The 17,174-nt window shown below is 40.4% G+C and overlaps 1 protein-coding gene across 5 annotated transcripts in view; it reads left to right on the forward strand.

The window, feature by feature from the left end:
* Positions 1-13,412, forward strand: part of LOC129693029 (phospholipid scramblase 1) — a 19,599-nt gene extending 6,187 nt beyond the window's left edge. For 3 of the 5 annotated variants that reach the window (XM_055629577.1, XM_055629579.1, XM_055629578.1), the window contains exons 2-8: positions 839-919; positions 4,594-4,901; positions 6,257-6,299; positions 8,488-8,708; positions 8,826-8,987; positions 11,620-11,781; positions 12,934-13,412. In XM_055629577.1, coding sequence (XP_055485552.1) covers positions 841-919; positions 4,594-4,901; positions 6,257-6,299; positions 8,488-8,708; positions 8,826-8,987; positions 11,620-11,781; positions 12,934-12,990 — 1,032 coding nt within the window. In that variant the 5' untranslated portion in view covers positions 839-840 and the 3' untranslated portion in view covers positions 12,991-13,412. The remainder of the gene's footprint in view (positions 1-838; positions 920-4,593; positions 4,902-6,256; positions 6,300-8,487; positions 8,709-8,825; positions 8,988-11,619; positions 11,782-12,933) is intronic. The other 2 variants (XM_055629580.1, XM_055629581.1) reach the window with 1 other exon arrangement.
* Positions 13,413-17,174: the final 3,762 nt, after the last annotated feature.

A 17,174-nucleotide genomic window follows, 5' to 3' on the forward strand; every position in this document is an offset into this window, starting at 1 on the left:
CTTTCTTTCTTTCTTTCTTTCTTTCTTTCTTTCTTTCTTTCTTTCTTTCTCTCTCTCTCTCTCTCTCTCTCTCTCTCTTTCTCTCTTTTTTTCTTTCTTGTTTTCTTTCTCTCTTTTCTGACAGGGTTTCTCTGTGTAGCCCTGGCTGTCCTGGACTCACTTTGTAAACCAGGCTGGCCCCAAACTCACAGATATCCTCCTGTCTCTGCCTCCTTGATTGCTGGGATTACAGGCATGTGCCACTGTGCCCAGCTCACTTAGTTTTCTTAATGACTTTTGTATCAATCAAAACAATCAAACAATCAAGCTTTTGTGTCAATCAAAAAAATTAAAGTCATTGGAATATTATTTTGTGTAGACTCGAGCTATTTTACATGCTAGCAGTTCATTTAGCTTAGAAAAATTCATTTCACTACTGTGACACAATCACTTTTTTGATTATTATATTCATATAGGTACGTTTGTGCCTAATGAGAAATAAAATGTGTATATGAGTAAGTGCACATAAAAGTATATATGTGTCTTTATGTATACATAAAAGTAAAATAAAATATTCTCAAGTGATAGTTATCTGATAGGTCTATGATTTTTCTAAGATACTCATGCTAAATTTCCAAACCATAAAACACATGTCATTCTTTGAACTGTATGAATCAATTTTCACAGTATGTTTAAAACAAGAGTCTTTCATGTCAGCTTTTTTACAGGCAGCACTCATGTGTTGAATCTACTTTGCCTGCTTCCTTTCAGCATCACACATTATCTGGGTACTGTGTCCTCGTCTTCCCGATGCACATCTCATTTAAGCTGACATATACTTTCTCTCTCTGAATTACAGGCATGCAACCTGAGGCTCCTTACCAAGGAACACATTTGCCAGCTGGATATGGCCCTCAGTATCCACCAGCAGCATACCAAGGTAAAATTCCTTGTTGCAGAAGGAAAAAATAACACATCGGTTGACATTTGGAAGGGAGAGAAAGAAAAAAGAGTGGGGGCACAGGTGTCTTTATTTTACTAATTCTTCTTCAAGAAATTACGTTAAAGGAATTTTGACAGTTTAACTTTTTTGATTTTTTTTTGTTCCATGTGTTTTCCATGAGTTTTTTTTATTTGTTTGTTTGTTTTTTGGTTTTTTTTTTTTTGTTTGTTTGTTTGCTTTTTTAATAGAGGGCAGGAAGGGTTGCAAAGGAGACCTGTGACATCTGGAGTATGTTTATATTGAGCAACCATGTTTCGCTTAGAACACATCATTAAGAGTCAGTTTTGTGCAGGGAATCATATGAAAGAAGGGAAGTTAGTATGATATGGAAAGGATAGGAGCTCTACAAGGACCAAATATATCTGGGCACAGGGTCTTTTCTGAGACTGACACTCAACCAAGGACCATCTATGGATATAACCTAGAACTTCTGCTCGGATGTGGCCTGTGGTAGCTCAGTAACCAAGTAGTTTTCCAAAGTAAGGGGAACACGGACTATTTCTAATAGGATCTCAAGGGCAGGCTGTTTGACCCCCACCCCAGGGGAGGAGCAGTCTGTTAGGCCACAGAGGAGGACTTTGCAGCCAGCCCTGAAGATACCTGATAAAACAGGGTCAGATGAAAGGGGAGGAGGTCCTCCCCTATCAGGGGACTTGGAAAGGGGCAGGGAGGAGACCAGGGAGGGAGTGTGGGGTTGGGGAGGGAATGAGGGAGCGGGATACAGCTGGGACACAGAGTTAACAAAATGTAACTAAAAAGAAAAATAAAATTAAAAAAAAAAAAAGAGTCAGTTTTGTCAACTGCTCATCTGTCGTGAAGACTGTGAACATGTCTTGAGAGCTAGGCAAGTTTTCCCTGAGTGTTTTTGAGTCATGTAGGACTGGGAAGTCATTGTAAAGTAACAGACAAATGAGGAGACTGCTTACCACTGGAAGCTATCTAGGGTTCTTGTTTTCACTTTGTGACACATATTATAGACAGCTTTTTTCTTAACCAAGCCTAGAGGTGCAGCTCTGTAATCCCAGAAGCATAGCAAGCTGAAGCAAGAAGGTGGTGAGTTCAAGGCGGGCCAGACATTTAGCTTGAAATGTGAAAAACACAGATGAGGCTTACATGAAGCAAATATGAAAAACACAGATGAGGCTTACATGAAGCAAATTTGTAGAATGCTTACCTTGCATGGGTGAGAACATAAGTTCAATCCCCACTACTAAAAAAAAAAAAAAAAAAAAGAAAAAGAAAAAACCTTTCATGCTGTAATTATGATGATTCTTGGTGTTCATGTCTCAGAAAAGTTGATGAATCCTATCATTATATGTCTTAATTTGAACCATTGCATAAAGTAATTGAAAGATTTTCATCTAGCAAATGCAGTTGTCAGGATTATTCGATCTTTGCAAATGCCCAGGTACATGGTTTACTCAGATTTTCCAATAGCAGGTTATCCATATCTGAAAACAAACAAACAAACAAACAAACAAACAAAAAAACAGCTTGGGGATTAGTATGTACTGATTGCATAGAAGGGTGTATGCATTCTGGTTTGATTTTTTTTTTTTTTTTTTTTTTTTTGGCTGAGCAAACAGAATGTCCTAGAAACTGCTCTGTGGGTCCTTATCCAGATGTTTGTAATATATTAAGGAATATGATCCGACTAAGGGCCAAGGCTCTAACTTGTAATTATCAACCATGACTTCACTTAAGAGTGATTTAAATGTATCAGGAACAGGATACTAGCAAACCTGGGAGCTCAGGAACATTTACCAGGTACTTCCACTCTGAAGACAAGGCTTGAAAATCTCTGCTCTGAGTTCGTAAAGAACTGGTGTTGGGTAAATTTCCAGCAAGTTATAAAATGTAAGGCAGAGGGAAAATGGTTCAGTTCATGTCATAGTTAGAGTGGGTAAACTTGTCTCCCCCTATTTTCTCATTGTGAGGGGTTTGACATACTCTTTCATTCCTCCTCAGTCACCTCTCATCAGGCCTTCACACTGAGCACTTCCTTTCTTATGGCTTAGGTATCAGCATAAAGTAATCTATATGAAGTAACCACCTTCTTTGCCACCATCTTGCCCATTGATTTTACCCTTCACATCAGTGCACATTTTTGTTTGTTAATGTACCAAAAGCTGACTGTAAGCCTCATGAGACAGTTTTCCTTCCTGTACCCCTGAATTCTACACAAGAACCTGCCATATATTTATCTTTAATGACCCTTTGCTATGACAGAAATTATGAGGGCAATTAAAGTTCTTTGTGAGGCATAGTCATTTTTCTAAGCCTTGTTTTGAATGAGGCATGAATTTGTCAGAAGTCTTCTATTTATCCATTGTGGATTCTAAGTATTAAACTTTACTCTTTCAGTGTGAAACATTGATGCTCATTGCACAGTATCAATATATTATGTTGATAAACATATCAATATATTATATCAATAAAATATGTTCTGTTTCTATGTAGCAAATACTCTGTAGACTTGGGAAGCTCATTGTAATCATTCCTTCATAGAAAATATGAAACATACATGCATTAATTCCCTCCTGTTCTCTAGCTGTTAATCATTTAAGCATTTCCATGGAGCTGAAGAGTTGGCTTAGTGGTTAAAAGTGTTTGTTGCCCTTGCGGGGGACCTGGGTTTGATTCCCGGTGCCCAAATGTTGTCTCACAATGGTCTGTATGTCCAGCCTCAGGGATCTGATGCCTTCCTCTGAGTGCCACAGGCAACATGCATGCACCTGGTGCACGTGTATGCAGGCAGAAATCCCATACACATAAATAAAATGATGATGCTAATGGGAAAAGAATTTGTCTCACAATTTTTACATTGCTTGGTTAATCACCTAAATTTTCTAAAGCTCATATGGTGCTAAATTGTGAGATTTAAATGTAAAACCTTAAGAAAATGGAGATGAGATCTGTTATTTTTTTTTCAATGTGCGTAAGTGCAGAGGAATACACTGCATTACACTTGTCTCTTGGCAGACAAGTGTCTGGAGAGTACCAGAAAGAACGATTTGTCTTTAATTATGTATTAGGATATCATTTATATATTTAATTTATACTAGGAAATTCTCAGCAGTGGCATGGGATATTTAGGTTAAGCAATTCTTTCTTTCCTGGAACCTGTTGTTCTTCCTGGGTCATGTTTAGTAACAGCCTTGGATTCCAGCCAGGGGATCACAGCACCATCCGTCTCCCCAACTCAAGCAGATAAACAATAGTCCATGTATTCCCTAGTTGTCTGCCAGGGAGAGAGAGAAAACTCCTTTCCGGGTGTGTGTGTGTAGATATGTGCTTTCTGAAACACTAGAATTATGTTTTCTATTCAGGGTGCTTTGGGTCCTTGAAACCCTAGCTTAGAGCCTTCACTTGGGGTGTTCTAGCCCCGAATGCCAGAAGGTTTATGTCATGGCTATAGGACTGAGCTTATTTTATTTTCCATTCTCAGTCATTAGAACACAATTTCTGACAGATAAAAAGTTGCACCATGACGTAGGTCCTGTATCTATAGGGTTTCTGATATGAAAATTCAGTTGGTAGATAATTGGAGTACTTTTAGTGAACTGGTTTTTCTGTGCAATTATGATCTATTTCACTTGCTTTTATTTCAGGACCCCCAGGACAGAATGGCTATCCCACACCTCAGGGTGGCTACCAAGGGCCCCAGGGTCCCTACCCAGGGCCCCAGGGTCCCTACCCAGGGTTCCAAGCTCCCTACCCAGGGCCCCAAGCTCCCTACCCAGGACCACAAGCTGGCTACCCAGTCCCGCCAGGAGGTTATGCAGGTGCTGGCCCAAGTGGCTTTCCTGTCCAAAATCAGCCCGAATATAACCATCCAGGTGGGCCTGGAGGGACCCCATGGATGCCGGCACCACCTCCTCCATTGAACTGCCCACCTGGGCTGGAATACTTAACTCAGGCAAGTGTAAATGCATGAACTGCTCATGAAAAAAAAAAAAAAAATCCAAACAAACAAATATATGCTTCAGGTTTTTAAGGTGGCATATAGACAAAAAATAAATAAATAATTTTTTTTTAGTAGGAAAAAGTTTTCTACTAGCAGATACTTCTAACTTTTATAGAACAGATTCACTTTTTAAGAAAAATATTAATGTCCAAAGTAATTGTGTATTCCGTAATTTTGGGTTTACCTAGACAATAGTTATTAAGCACCATTTTCAATTCAGTTTCCTAATCAGTTCCTGTATTATTTAATCATTGTAGAAAAATCTCTGAAATACATATGTTATAATTATGTTTCTTAGAAGAAAAAAAATATTGTACAAAAAATTATATACCCTTTACATGGTAGTGGTCCTGGCCTTCTAATCTGGACTTTGGTACTAAACTCAGTGTTTTTTCATGTTGACCCCAATTCATGCCCTCATAATATTACTTTTTTTTTTTTAAGATTTATTTATTTATTATGTATACAATGTTCTGCCTGCATGTATACCTGCAGGCCAGTAGAGGGCACCAGATCTCATTATAGATGGTTGTGAGCCATCGTGTGGTTGCTGGGAATTGAACTCATGACCTCTGGAAGAGCAGCCAGTGCTCTTACCCTCCGAGCCATCTCTCCAGCCCAATGACTTATATTTTTAACACCAATAAAGCTCTTATTTATGCTGTTGCTTGTAACCTTTGAATGATGGAGTTTTTAAATCCTACAAATAAATAGGCCAAGAATATGCTTCACTACATGATCATGAATTACAGGAGTATGACTTTTAGCATTTATTTGATGAAGGAAATTAGGTGGATTAGTAGCAGTTAATATGTTCAGTCGATAAACACGTAAACAAATAGCCTGTGATAACCACCCAGTTCCCAGTCAATGGGGCATCTCGGTGGATACTCTGTGTGAACTTAATTTTCCACAGGGCATTCAAAAGCATAGAACGGAGAAAATTTTAGCAATTATCTGACCATGAAATGACTTCAAGATAGATTTTTATGAAATTAGGGTCCTTTACAAACCAGAAAAAAAAAAAAAAAATATATATATATATATATATATATGTGTGTGTGTGTGTGTAGCTGTACTACAAATGATGACATCAGTCACCCATGAATATTCCTTGAAAAACTTTTCTTTTAGAAAGAATGTTGCTTGTTGTAAATCAATTTGGCCAAAATGCTATCTTGTAGTAAATAATTTCCACAAATGTTTTGCAATTTTTTGAATATTATCTTTTATATAAAAAAAAACAATACAAATATGAGACATTGATAATTTCAAGCACATTCTTTTTTTTTTTTTTTCTTTAACAGATTGATCAGATTCTGGTTCATCAGCAAGTTGAACTTCTGGAAGGTTTGTATCAGTACTTGTAGAAATAGAAGCAGATCATACAAAAACAGGCCTGTCACTTGTCTCTCCTACAGCACTCTCTGGTGGAAGGTTCAGCCAGGCGATCACAGCTGTCTCTCTTGCAGTGGTTCTCAACTGTCCTAATGCTGCAACCCTTTAATACAGTTTTTCTTACGTTTATATGGTTTAAGATACTGTGGACTGCATCTGTAAGTCACGAAATATAAGTTATTCTAAAGTACACTCTTTTTCAGTGTTTACTTCTTTTTAAAATCAAGGCTGTCCTTGATTTTCTTATTTCTTTACAAAATGAATTTTTTATTTAGTTTTTTATATTATGTATAACACAAAAATAATGAAATTACTCAGGTTTTACATTTTGAGTGTACATCACTGGTTACTGAGTTTGCTGTATTCAAATCTAAATGTGCAAGAAAGATATAAACATAAAATTGTTTGGGTGGTTTCAGTTTTCTTTATTTTTTTTTTTCAGTAATCACAAGGAAAATTAGAGAGTCAAGATTTTTGAGGTTAAGATGGTAAAACAGGAGCCCTGCCCATTCCTGTAATCCCAGCACTCCAGGAGGCAGAGGCTGGTGAATTGCTGTGAGTTTGAGGCCAACCTGGTATACAAAGTGAGTTCAGCCAGGACAGCCAAGGCTACACAGACCCCATCTCAAAAAAAACGAAACAAAACAAAAAACAAAAACCACCTAAAACAGCAGTAGATTGGATAATGATTGTCTGGAAACTCTGCTGCTAATGAAAAGCCCTGAGCTTGGTGCAAAATGGCCGACTCCCTTTGTCAGCAAGACTTCCTCTTCACTCCCTTGGGGTGATCCCTGGCCCCATACCCTCACCTGAGGAATGTCACATAGTCATTAGGGAAATCACAGGTTCAACTCTCTTTCTTCCAGTAGAGCCTATTCAGGAAGCACCTGCGATTCCCCCCTTTGTAAATGAGGCATCTCAGTACCCTAGCCCCTCAGCCAATGACCTTTGGCCACTCTGGATTTCTCTACCTCCTCCTCAAAGTTCTGTATATTATCCTCACCCCTGGAATAAAGTTGATCTGCCTCCCTGCAGCTGGTCCCAGATCATTACGAGTGCTCATGGTCCTCAGAGTCCCTGCTCCACCTCATGCCTTGAAAGCAAGAGTTTTCCAGCACGCATTAAGCCTGGACTGTATGGCTATGCTTACATTCAACGTGTACTCTTGCTTTTGTAGATAGAGATCCAAGAGTGTTTGGTCCCTTTTGTCTTCAGGAACCAATGGCCACAATTTCTGGCAGTAAGAAAATCAAGCACAGCCTTAATTTTAAAAAGAAGTAAACACTGAAAAAGAGTGTTTGGTTCCTTTTGTCTTCAGGGACCAATGGCCACAATTTCTGGCAGTGGGGTGGGGGTGGGGGGCAGGAGACCAACAAACAATTATCTTCTAAAAATGATTTGAGTGGCAGTGTTGAAAGAAAAGAACTTCTCATGAATGTTGAACTCAGAGACTGTCTCAGCCCCACCAAAGGTACTTCACTGAGTTCATCAGGACAGAGAACATCTCCAGATTACCAGAATTCCTTGCATGTAGATAGCATGGGGTACTTTGAGTTTCTACAAATTTTAAATAATTACCCCTGATTTTGACAGTCTTCTGATGAACCATGATCCCAGCATAAATGTCCATAGCCCAAGGAAGGACATTTATTCTGTCTTTCCTGGCTGAACCAAAATAAAAGATCCCAATGTCAAAGCCAATGTGACGAGACCCAGCATTTGAAACTGGGTGACAGGACTAAGCACTGTGCTGTCGGCCCATGATGTCATAGCATTTGTAGGCTGTGATTTGAAGATAGGGCTGCTAAGAGCCTCCTGTCTACATCTAGGTCCACCTTCCTGCTCAGCCCTGCACCGCCCCCGCCCCCAGACACTGAAGGCCCTCTTGTGCCAGAGTCCATGGGGGTAGAGATTCAGCTTCTATTCTTTCAAGGTCTCCCGTATGTACTTCATTGCTTCCTACCTGACTAGTCTTCCTCCTTTCCCTCTGCCATTTTCTGCGTCCAGCTCATCTCGGCACTGCTTGCCTCCCCTCTCCTGCTGCTGCTTGTAATGTCATGCACAGCAACCCACTACTATCTTAGGAGAGAGTCATTATTCCTATCAAACTAGTGAATGTGATTTCCCTGTATATTTTCAGCCTTAATTGGCTTTGAGACGAATAACAAATACGAAATCAAGAACAGCCTCGGGCAGAGAGTTTACTTTGCTGTGGAAGATACTGACTGTTGCACTCGAAACTGCTGCGGAGCAGCCAGACCTTTCACCATGAGGATCCTGGATAACCTGGGCCGAGAAGTCATGACTCTGGAGAGACCCCTGAGATGCAATAGCTGTTGCTTCCCCTGCTGCCTGCAGGAGGTCAGTGTGGAGTTCCCATAGCAGCTTGAGAAGAAGTTCCACAAGAGTTTTCCAGCACGCATTAAGCCTGGACTGTATGGCTATGCTTACATTCAATGTGCACTCTTGCTTTTGTAGATAGAGATCCAAGCTCCTCCTGGTGTGCCAGTTGGTTATGTGACTCAGACCTGGCACCCGTGTCTGCCAAAGTTCACTCTCCAAAATGAGAAAAGGCAGGATATTCTAAAAGTTGTTGGTCCATGTATTGTGTGTAGCTGCTGCTTCGACATTGACTTTGAGGTAAGAAGCATCACAATGTGTTTTCCTGACATAAAAAGAATATAGGATGTTACTATTGTATTACCTAAACATTGTGAACCCATGTGTGCTCATCTGATGAATGATTAACCATTACTCTGAATAACATTCAGTGTAGATAAAAAGCAGAGGTCTGTAGTAAGGGTGGAAAAAAAGGAAAGAAAGTTTAAAACCTTTGTATATTTTACTGAGGAGATAGCTCGGTTGATAAAGTGCTTGCTCTCCAGGTAAAATAATCTGTATTTGGATCTCCAGCATCTATGTAAAAAGCATGGCATAGCAGCAAATGCCCAGTTCAGTACTGGGAAGATGGGGACAAAAGGTTGTCTGAGGCTTGCAGCCTTGCTGCATCATCCAGTGAGAGACCCTGTCTCAAAAACACAGTGGAGAGCAATAAACCAGTATGTCTAATGACTTGGCTTCCACACAGCGTATGCTGACATGCACATACATAAATCCCTGCAGTCGTATTATACACACATAAACAGACTAACGTGTGTTTGTTTATACTTTGTATTGCACATTTCAAATAGAAGCGTTTACCAAGCCACAGAAGGGGGCTTCCTGGTTCCTTTCTTCTGCACCCCTTGTTCTGCATTACGAGCTCCAGCTATCCTGGGGAAAGTGTGTGCTTTCGGTTTTTAGACCCAGTGTCTACTTTCCCTACAAGAAATAGAACACAGGCATTTACTTATCTTTTCACATGGATGGTGGGGATCCAAACACTGATGATCATACCTTACTAATGGCAAAAGTCTTACCTTTTCAAGCTCTTACTTTTCACAGGCTCCATTACCCTATAGTAAACAGTGGCTTGAAAATATGCAATAGAAGGTTCCATAAAGAATACTCTATGATTTGTAAATTTCATCCTTTTTCTAATAGTGTGAAAACTAACCCCAGGCTGTGCTCCATTCTGCTTGGATGTGAGTCATCTTCCCGCATCCACTCAACAAGGTCCTACACATAGCATCCTAAGTGTCAGTCAAGAAGCCTGCTCGTGTGCTCTCTTACTGCAGTGATCAAGCACCCTTTCCTCTGTGGCCTAAAGCTGCCACATGATCTTTGCCACCTTTATTTCATTGCCTGGGTCTGTTCAATTCTTTCATCAAGGGAAGGATTAATAGAGAATAAGATCTTGTGAAGGAGACAACTTGTCCCATACTTTCATCATAGAGTATTATCATATTTTTCTGCTTTACAAATGTCTTTTCTAAGAACATTTTAGTTTTCCTGATTTATACAGTAAACACTGCAGAGGGAATGGATGAGTGGAAAGCCACTTGGCCCTTCACTCAGTACTGTTTGTGTCATCTTCAGTCCTCTATCAGTCTCGGCTCACGTGTCCCTTTATGACTATCTATAAGTGCTTGAATGGCAGCTATTGCACGTAAAATACTAAGATATTACAAAACAGGGTCTGTTTTGGACCAGCTTATCACAGCATCATATCTGACACAACTTTAATGGTTCATGGCTTCAAACAGACAGCCCTGGGTTCACATGATGGCCTTTAGGTCAGCTGAGTTTCCGTGCATCGATGACAGCTCATGTAAACCTTCACTTTGACCTTCCATCGGCTCACATCTAGGCCAAGCCATAGTGAACACCCAAGTCTTCTGTCACACCCTGTCATAAAATTAGACGCGTGACAAAATGCAAAGTGCACTAGGCCTACCCTGTGCGTGGAATGCAATTACTACTGTCTGAGCAATAGCCTGGGAGTTGGCTCAGGATAGAGGTGCACTCCTCCTCCAGCCATGTCACAGTGTGAATACCTCTAATGTCCATGTCCACTTGGTGGATCCTGTCTGGGGCAAGGGCTCTAAAGGGAGCTGTTCCCACCTTTGGTGCCCTTGGCAGGTGTGGAAAGTGCATGTCTCCTTCTCACGGCGTGCAAGCCTATGTGTTCCTACTTCAGTGAGCATCCATGTGCCCTCTATGGAGTGGCTTTAGCTTGGGGTCCATCTGTTCTGTTGTATAACAGCGCCCTGGGCTTTCCTGCCACAGAGCCCCCAAATCAGAATCTTTTTACATTGGAAGTCTGACCTCACATGCCTTTCTTCTTGTGTTCTTTATACTCCACTAATTATCAAGTCCTACCCCATCTCTACCCAGGCAGCCTCTCATGGAGCTTCTTGTTGGTTCTTTCCACTCACTAGCTGATCATTAGCTCTTTCTGGGCTTTTGCATTTCATCAGCCCTCCACTGCCCACTATCCCATGGTTGACAATGAGCTTCTGCAACACTTAGCAACTGTCTTCCTACAATAAGTTACACTTCTTGAAGCAGAATTTGAAAAGTGGTTGCATTTATTATCTTTCCTAGACAGTGCTCTAGACAGTGTATCAGTGAAACATTAAAAAAATTTTTTTTCTATTAAATTTGCATTGAGTGTAAGAATTTATATTTTTTATACTAGCAGGAACAAAATGTTAGTTTTTTGTTAGTACACAATAAATAGTTGTAGGGACCTACTTACTTAAATCTGTTGATGCATATCACTATATAATTTACTGCAAATATGTGTTTCATTGAATTGCAGTTTTGAAAATATGTTTGCCATTCAGTTTTCGGAATGCTTATGACTTTATTTTACTTTATTGCTACCCAGCTCAAATCCCTAGATGAAGAATCTGTAGTTGGCAAAATTTCCAAGCAGTGGTCTGGTTTGGTGAAAGAGGCCTTCACAGATGCAGATAACTTTGGGATCCAGTTCCCTCTTGATCTTGATGTGAAGATGAAAGCTGTAATGCTTGGAGCCTGTTTCCTCATAGTAAGTCTGTTCCTGCTAATGTTCTTTCTTTGTCAGTGGCTCTTGTATAGTGTCATTCTGAAGTCATTTGGTGCTCCAAAATGCCTTATGAAATGACTAGGTTTTTATGCTAGTATTTACAGTTCAACTTGGTCTGAAATTTCATTTAACATGACACTGTGGACACAATCTAGGACAGTTTATTGAGAAGACTGTAAACATGCATAAGTCAAAGAAAGTCTTAGGGCTTGGAGTGATTGTCAGACAATAAATTGGTGCTTTGGGGAAGTTGGCAGCTTTTTAGGGCATAGAGTAGATCATTTAGAATTAGTTGCAGGGTTCAGTGGTGCATGCCTGTAATCCCAGCACTTGGGGAGTCAGAGGCAAGTGGATCTCCGTGAGTTTGAGGCCAGCCTGGTCTACAAAAGTGAGTGAAGGATAGCCAAAGATACACAGAGAAACCCTGTCTCAAAACAAACAAACAAGCAAATAAAAAAGAATTTAGTTAACTTGCTCATTCAAAATTAGGTAGAACTGTTGGTAAACCAAATTTTCAAGTATCAGTCCTGGTGATCGTGTGACAGTTGTGTTGAAAAGAAGCAACACTATTATTGTTCAAGCCAAGGGAAGAGCAAATGGGAGAGAATGGGAAAAGGAAATAAGAGATCAAAGAATTAAAGTCTATAAGATTGGATAGAAACCAAAGAGGAAATTTCTAGCTAGACTTTCATAGGGCAAACCATTCAGGAGGAACAGTAAGCCCCTTCAGAAGAAAATTCCTGACCCAGGGCCAGCAAACTTCACCTGTAAAGTTTTCTGACTGAGAAGGCTCCATCAGCCCCAAGTGGAAAGCTGAATCTGGAACTCTGTCACTAGTAACATTAAGTTACTAGAAAGGACTAGCAAAATTTCAGGAAGCGAGATGGAAAGATTTGAAGGTGTGGGTATAAAAAAGAAGTGGTATCCAGAGAATTTGTAAAGGATCCAATCAGACTGGTAGAGAACAGGGGAGGGGGGAAGTGTTTAACTCAGTGCTATCAGGATGGGAAGGGGGAGGGGGAGCTTACAGAACTACAGTTTCGCATTGTTCCAGTGGTGCTTGGTTTTTGTAACTTTGCTTTGTCTCTGTGGTTGTTGTTGAAACGCGTTTCTTTTCTTTTTTTTTTTATTCAGGATTTCATGTTTTTTGAAAAAACCGGAAATGAGGAACAAAGATCAGGAGTATGGTAGTAGTTTCCTGAGATTCCTCATGAGATTTAACAACTACATACTAATGGACACTAAAGGAACTAAAAGGAACACATAATGACTTCTTTCTTTTCTTTTCTTTTCTTTTCTTTCTTTCTTTCTTTCTTTCTTTCTTTCTTTCTTTCCACTGAAATAACTTTATTTCAAGTAACCTGTGACGCTATAGGTCCTGTTGTACAATTGTACTTTCCAATTATGTTTGTTTTCTATAATTCTGTCATGTATTTGTTTAAAGTAATTACTGTGAATTTGTGAAAAATGTATTAATTTTTTACACATAGAAATGAGCTTGTCTAAGAAAAGATGCTTTGACTTACAATCTTTTATTCGTTTTTCATTTTTTTATAAAAACTTAAATGTTATTGTAATTTAATAGGAAATTACATATTAAATGTAATTACAATTTACACAAAGACCTGCTATTATTTTACAAATACTACCTTCTTAAGACCTTTAAAAACTGGTCCTATTTTTTTTTCCTTAGGGTAATATAGTCACTTGTCAATACACAGAGATACTCCGTCTTGAAAAACCAAAAGTAACAGTAAATGTGTTTTCTTTCTCTTATTAGAAAATCAGAATAGTTATTGTTAGGATCCAGAATATGCTAAAAGAATGACCCCAAACTCAAGTAGCGTGCAAACAATAAAAGGCATTTATTCTGCAGAAGTTCAGCATGCAGGGATCACTGGCCAGGCAGAATGCCTACCCCAAGGTGGGCACTCAGGCTCTATTTAAAGTCAACTAGGGGAATTTCAGGGACAGTTACGTCATCTTTATTTTGATGTCGAAGGCCAAAAGCAAGGGTATGAGGGTATTGAGGATTGGCTAGAGCTTGATTAGGGGTTGGGGCCTCTGTAGAGTGGTTCAAACCGCCCCAAAATTGTAGGTACCTATCAGGGCAACTTGACTACCATCAGAGCTTGGCCTGTGCTCTGTAGGCTATGTGACTCTGATCATGCATTAGGGGGTCTCTCAAGCGGGTAGCTAAACAACCTTATCTCCCTAGGCCAAATGTCTCAGCCAAACCCATTTCTGCAGGTTTTTTTGTTTTGTTTTGGTTTGGTTTGGTTTGGTTTTTTCCTGTAACTGAAGTTTCTTTTTCTGAGGAACAGAAAACTCAGACTTGTTCTGTCTCATTAAGAAAATGAATCCTGTTAAAAAGTCGGTCAGGCTCATTATGTAAATCTGCTTATTTTTCATACTATAATATATAGTAATGTATTACAAAATACATAATATAATTTGATATATATTCTAATACAATAGTAACGTGTATATATTTTTATATACATATACAACTATTTTCTCATGTACTGTTTAGCTCCTGTATTCTAACATTTTAGAGTAACTAGTCAGGCCTTTTGTCAGTGATTGTTATCTGAGATTTTTAATGGTTTGTTTTTTTGAAGGATTCTCAGAACCTTTGCTTAACTTAGTCACAAGACACGCATGCACACCCAATGGGCAAACTAGGAATTCTCATATTGTTGAGATTTGCTTAAGGTGATGAGTCTTTCAAGACAACTCTATCAGATAACTGACTTGCTAAAGGTGCCTTTTGTGTAACAAAAAAGAGGCTCTGTAAAAAGGGCTTCGGGTTTCGTCCTGCAGAGGCTGATACCCCTGCCGCTGAGAAGCCTAAATTCTTCCTCTCTTCTTCCATCACTAGTCCCATGTAATCCCGAACATCTGACATACGATTGCTAGTGGAAAAACACATAAATGCAGCATTCCTTAGAAATCCTATGAAGGGCATGCATTTTACTTGACAGGAAAATCAATTACTTCTTTTTCATTCACCCCCCCTTCATTGGTCATCTAGTTCCTGATTAACCCAAACAAACCTACAAATGATCAAAGTCCCCTTCTAGGGCTCCCTTGCCGCTCTGCCCTGCCCTAACTCCCAGGCTGCTCTGGCTCACATGCCTCATCCAGCTGCTACCTGTCCCTTCAAAACTGGTAAGGCTCATTCTGCCATTGGCTGTTCCAATACTCCCAGAGACACACCCCAACAAACCTTTCTACCTGCAAAGTGATTTAGTTTTGTGCTTTCCCTGTGCCCTTGCCTACAGTTTTTCCCACCTCTGGGGTGCTGAGGGTGAAATCGAGGTCCTTTGGAAGAGCTAAGCACTCTCAGTTCAGCTACGTCCTTGGCTGTACTTTTCTTTTTAGGTGAAATGTGGTGTAGGGAGAGTTCTGGCTTGTTTAAAAACCCAGTTATGTGACTATGATTTCGTTCTAATCCCAGGTGTGGGATGAGAGGCTGCCTCACAGCAGGTGATTATGGTGTACCTCCGGCATGATTTTTGCCAGCTGCAGATAGTTACATTTGGAATTCTTGAGAGGGCATAACTGCTAGAGCCCGGAGAGGGGCCAGGGCTCTCTGAAGAGAAGGCTGCTCCCTCTGCTACTCCCGGTTGCTGTCGTCCATGGTTTGACAACAGCAAGAAGAAGTTGGAGATGTCTTGACAAGATCGGACTTGCTCTTAGGAAACTGACAACCCTAATCAATAGGAAACTGTCTTTAGAGGTATATTCCCCCTTTCCACCCTTCTTTCTCTCCTACCTAATGTTGAGGGGTGGAAAGGGATTAGGGTGGAATGAGGGTTGGAAGGGAGTTAGAAGTATAAGTAACAGTGTCCTTTGGGCCTGGGACAAGCAGCTCCATGTTCTAGCATTCCTTAGTCCCTATCTGCTGCTGGACATGGCTGGCAAACCCTGTCCTCTATCCTGAACTTTCCAGGGCAGAAACTTCCCCTCCTCCTCACCATGTAATCCAGACATTTTGTTGTCTCTCTCTCTCTCTCTCTCTCTCTCTCTCTCTCTCATCTCCTTGCAGCCAAGAGCTGCATCCAATGAACCTTCATTTTTATGCTTTAAATTCTCTTGTGTGAGAAGCAGTCTAACATCCTCCCTTCCTCCCTCACCATTCCTTCCTAGCTTTTCTTTTTTATTTAATTAGAGGAACAGGGAGGAATGTTAGTTCACACGTCTTGATGCACTAGTCCACTGCTAGGTTGCTTAGGAACCTGTGATGTCATTACTGGCTGCCACCAGGGACCCGGGATAAAAGAACCCCTGCTTCTTACTTTCCTCTCTCTCTCTTCTCCTGGGAGAGGGAGCACAATTTCTCTTTCTCTACACCTCCATCCAATACATCTCTCAAGAGAAATGTATGTGGCATTTTAAAATACATCATTAAAAGTACTAAAATAAAATGCCAACAATGTAGTCTATCCATTTAGTTAAGAGTTTAGTTACTAATGCAATAACATCTGTACCTCTGTTACAGACCAGTGTTACTTACCATCTAAGGGCCTTGATGGGGTTTGTTTTCTATGCCAGTTACAGAACTAAAAGGCAGGAAAAATCTCAAGCCTGACAGGCAGAAAAGGAGAAATCTCAAACACAGCAGCTTGAATCACCTTTGAAGAAAGGCTTTTGTTGGGGAGGGGTAGTGAGGAAAACACAGGGTTGGAGCAGAAACACGGAGGGAAAGACCCTACGAAAAACAGAGAGGAGGGGATCCTGAAGCTGAAAATCCTCTCTCAAGGTCTGGCTTTTGTCTTCTGTTTTTTCCTGAGGAGCCTTCCTCCCCTAACCTAGGGTTTGTCAGTTTGAAGGAAAGGATGGCTTACTGGCCCACAACTGCATGTTCTGATCTGGCCTCATGAATTTGTTAAGCAAGTCCGTCAGCAGGGGGCCTAAGGATAGGCGGGAAAAGGCCACCAGGCTCTTGTTTTAGGCTGCCAGGTTTGTTTTGTTTTGTCTCTGAGCAAAGGTGAGAAAGAAGCTAGCCTTCGGAAGTTTGTCGCCTTTATTAATGTAGCATGGCCCCGCTGCCCCTTCTCTGTCTGCCTATGAGGGAATCTAACCAGTCCCTCACTAGAATTTTTAACTGTTAAGAAATTTAACAAATTATGCAATCATTTTGTGTGGGACAGGGAAGGGAGACAGGGGAAACAGCCCATAATTACTTTGTGCACTAAGAAAATGAACTTCGAAAATAAGGTCTGTGATGATTAACAATTACATTTAAAGTTTAGACCTAACTACGGTTGAGAGATCAAAAAGCATAGACAGGGTTATCTGGGAAAGTCCAGAGTAAGCAGGGCCGTGAGTCGAGGGGAGAGGGGGAAGAAGAGGGGCTGGCTGCCAACCAA

The sequence above is a fragment of the Psammomys obesus genome, unplaced genomic scaffold, assembly GCF_907164565.1.
Source record: "Psammomys obesus unplaced genomic scaffold, mPsaObe1.curated_primary_1811, whole genome shotgun sequence".
Lineage (NCBI taxonomy): Eukaryota > Metazoa > Chordata > Mammalia > Rodentia > Muridae > Psammomys > Psammomys obesus.